The 3,454-nt window shown below is 35.5% G+C and overlaps 1 protein-coding gene across 1 annotated transcript; it reads left to right on the forward strand.

Moving 5' to 3' along the window:
• Positions 2,017-3,454, forward strand: LOC107642993 (probable sugar phosphate/phosphate translocator At1g12500; the record flags this gene model as incomplete). The annotated part of the gene is given in 1 exon segment (XM_016346519.2): positions 2,017-3,454. A coding segment is annotated over 1 exon segment (1,071 nt), but the record flags the coding sequence as incomplete, so codon positions are not given.

The following is a 3,454-nucleotide window of genomic DNA, read 5'->3' on the forward strand; positions in this document are numbered from 1 at the left end:
ATTTTGAATCTTTATCTATAAACCCTTTTTTAAAAGCATAATTATCAAAACCTGTTTCTCATTTAAATTGAGATTGACTATCCTTAGATGTTCCAACTTCATTTTTTACTTGTATTGGAATTGCTGGTTCTTCGTCACTTGAATAATCTAGGATGTGTTCTTCATTTTCTATATTTTCAGAATTTACTAATTCTTCTTCTATTTGAAATCCCTCTTCCATAATATTATTTTCTTGAGCCATTTTTAATTGTTTAAAAAGCATTGTAACTTCTTCTAATTTTTCTTCAATATTCATAATTTCAACGGTGATTTTACTTTTAAATCTGTTATGTTGATTATATTTTGAAAATTTTCTTCTTTGGAATTTTCTTTTTCCTTATTTCTTTGAAATTTTATGGATACTAATATTTCTTCAAGCATATCTACTATAGAATTTAATTGTGGGTTAAAAGTATGATAAAGATGTGGGGAATCATTTCTATGGTAACATTTTTTAGAAATTCCGTGTGAAAAATAAGTTTTTTCAGGTTTTGAAGTCCTTCAATAAAACTTATAGTAAAATAAAGATTTTGAGAAAAATTATTTTGTATTGATTTTAAGAATTCGGTGTCATTACAGTTAATATTAGTTAAAATCATTAATTTTTGATCTATTAATTTTGATAATTTAATTATTTCTTCTCTTAAATCTTCTAATTTACTTTTTTCCATTAGGTGACGCTTTTCTTTGTGAAAAGTTATGATTTTAAGTGAAAAGTGTGGCTTTAGAATGTATGGTTCAGATTTTGCCACGTAGGCATCTTTACCATAAAGTTATTTTTGAGATCTTTATTTAAGTGGTGCCTTTAATCAAATTCCTTCTAAAGAAATCTTATGCGGATAGCTATTCTACTCAAATCAAATTCTTGATATAAAATAGTAATTTGTGATATTCCATCCAAAATGAAATCTTAATTACACTTGAAATACTAAACTAAATAGTATAAACATTCAACCTAAACACAAAGAGAAAAGGTGAATGCTACGATGTCTTTAACATTGTACTTAACTTACTAAAAAATAAATAAATAATATTTAATAAATTTTAAATATTTTATTTTTTTTACTTTTAAAATTATATATCTTAGACAATTTAGACACAACAATAAAAACACCACAGAATTTATAAAAAAAAAATATCAAAGTACTAAAATCAATCTTCTATAACCGAAAAATTGACTAATAACTTAGTACCAAAACTAATATGAAAATACAACACACAAAAAAAAAATCTTATAATTTTTTTCTTTCACTCAGTACATTGTTACTTCTATGTTCTATCATACCAAATTAAACGAACTAAGCCACCTATTTATACTAATTGGTATATAATAAAATTATATTACAAATATGATAACTTGTGATATTATCAATGTGCATATTGAGTTGTAAATTAATAATTTTAAATTAAAATTTTTGACCAAATAATTGATTTTTTAACTTTGAATTAGTCAAATTTTATAATTAATAATTTTTTAATAATATTTATGTTTATCAATTTGTATTATCATTTTCAACTAATAGACAAATTAAAATTGATTTTTCATTCATCACGACAAAAATAATTCTTTTCTAAAATTTTAATTTTTTTCTTTAATTTAAACCAAATTACTTAGTCACAAAAAAAAAAACCAAATTACTTAATCATTAAAATTGATTTTAGTTCCTCACATCTTCGCATGGTGCACAATAGAATATGCCTTGTTTAGCCATGAAAATTTGGGACAAAATCACAAATAACACATAGCATGTGAGGAGAACGTGAGAGGGAGATCCCTAAAACCTCGATTAGATGTTATCTCGCTTTCATTAGATTTAGATTTGATGTGAGGAACAACAGTCAGAGTGGTCACTCTAGTCCTACCAAACCATACTTGTTATTCTCATTTGTTACTTAAGAATTGTACAATAGTGTGCATTAACAAAGATTAAGGTTTCATCATTAGCATCATGCTTGGATATTTAATTGGCGACCCTTGTTTGTTAAATTTGAATGAGTTGAATTAGAAGGGGATGCCACACCGACAGCCTAGACCTTAAGCTGAAGCTGGATTGGTGGCAGTGGCTGTCTCAAGTCTCAACTTTCCAAAAGCCATTTGTCCAAAGCTTCATGTTTTATTCCCTCCATGGGCCCCACTCCAATCCAACGGCCAGAAATCCTCCATCATCTCAAATCTGAAATCTGACCGTAGGATCAGATCCCCTCTCATTCATAAGCCACAACCCTTTCCCTCTTTTCTTCTCCATCTTCAGATCTCAGCAGCTGAGACTGAAGGGGCACAAAACAGAACACCACAACAACCCTTTTACCCTTTTGAAATCCCCATCGTGCCCTTGCCCTGGCGATGGTGGAGGCACAGACATGGACAACCCGTCGAATGAGCAATCCGAGGTTGCTGGACACGACAACCAACGACTCTGTCGTGAATATTCCGACCACACCAACAGCAGATGAACGCAGCAACAACGGCGCCCACCACTTCTTCTTCTTCGGTTCATCACAGTACAGCGTCTCCATCTCCCCCAACATCCTCACAGCACTCATAATCGCGTCATGGTACTTCTCCAACATCGGCGTTCTCCTCCTCAACAAGTACCTCCTCAGCTTCTACGGTTACCGCTACCCAATCTTCCTTACAATGCTTCACATGCTATCCTGCGCCGCCTACAGCTACGGTGCCATCAACTTCCTCGAGCTCGTTCCATTGCAGCACATCCACTCCAAGAAGCAGTTCCTTAAGATCTTCGCTCTCAGCGTCATCTTCTGCTTCTCCGTCGTTTGCGGCAACACTTCCCTCAGGTATCTACCGGTTTCCTTCAACCAAGCCATTGGAGCCACCACGCCTTTCTTCACCGCCATCTTCGCTTTCTTGATCACTTGCAAGAAGGAATCCGGCGAGGTTTACTTGGCTCTCATGCCGGTGGTCTTCGGAATCGTTGTTGCAAGCAACAGTGAGCCTCTGTTTCATCTCTTCGGGTTCTTGGTCTGCGTTGGTTCCACTGCTGGTCGTGCATTGAAGTCGGTGGTTCAGGGGATTCTGTTGAGTTCGGAATCGGAGAAGCTCAACTCAATGAACTTGCTTCTCTACATGGCTCCAATGGCAGCGCTGATACTGCTCCCATTTACACTCTACATCGAAGGGAATGTGGCGGCGGTTACGCTTGAGAAGGCGAGAGGGGACAGGTTCATCGTGTTCTTGCTTGTTGGGAACGCAACGGTGGCGTATTTGGTGAACTTGACGAATTTCTTGGTCACGAAGCACACCAGCGCCTTGACCCTGCAAGTTCTGGGAAATGCAAAAGCAGCAGTGGCGGCTGTGGTCTCCGTTTTGATATTCAGGAACCCCGTAACGGTAATGGGAATGACGGGGTTCGCCGTTACAATCATGGGTGTAGTCCTTTACAGCGAGGCCAAG

Source organism: Arachis ipaensis, chromosome B05 (assembly GCF_000816755.2).
Source record: "Arachis ipaensis cultivar K30076 chromosome B05, Araip1.1, whole genome shotgun sequence".
Taxonomy (NCBI): Eukaryota; Viridiplantae; Streptophyta; class Magnoliopsida; order Fabales; family Fabaceae; genus Arachis; species Arachis ipaensis.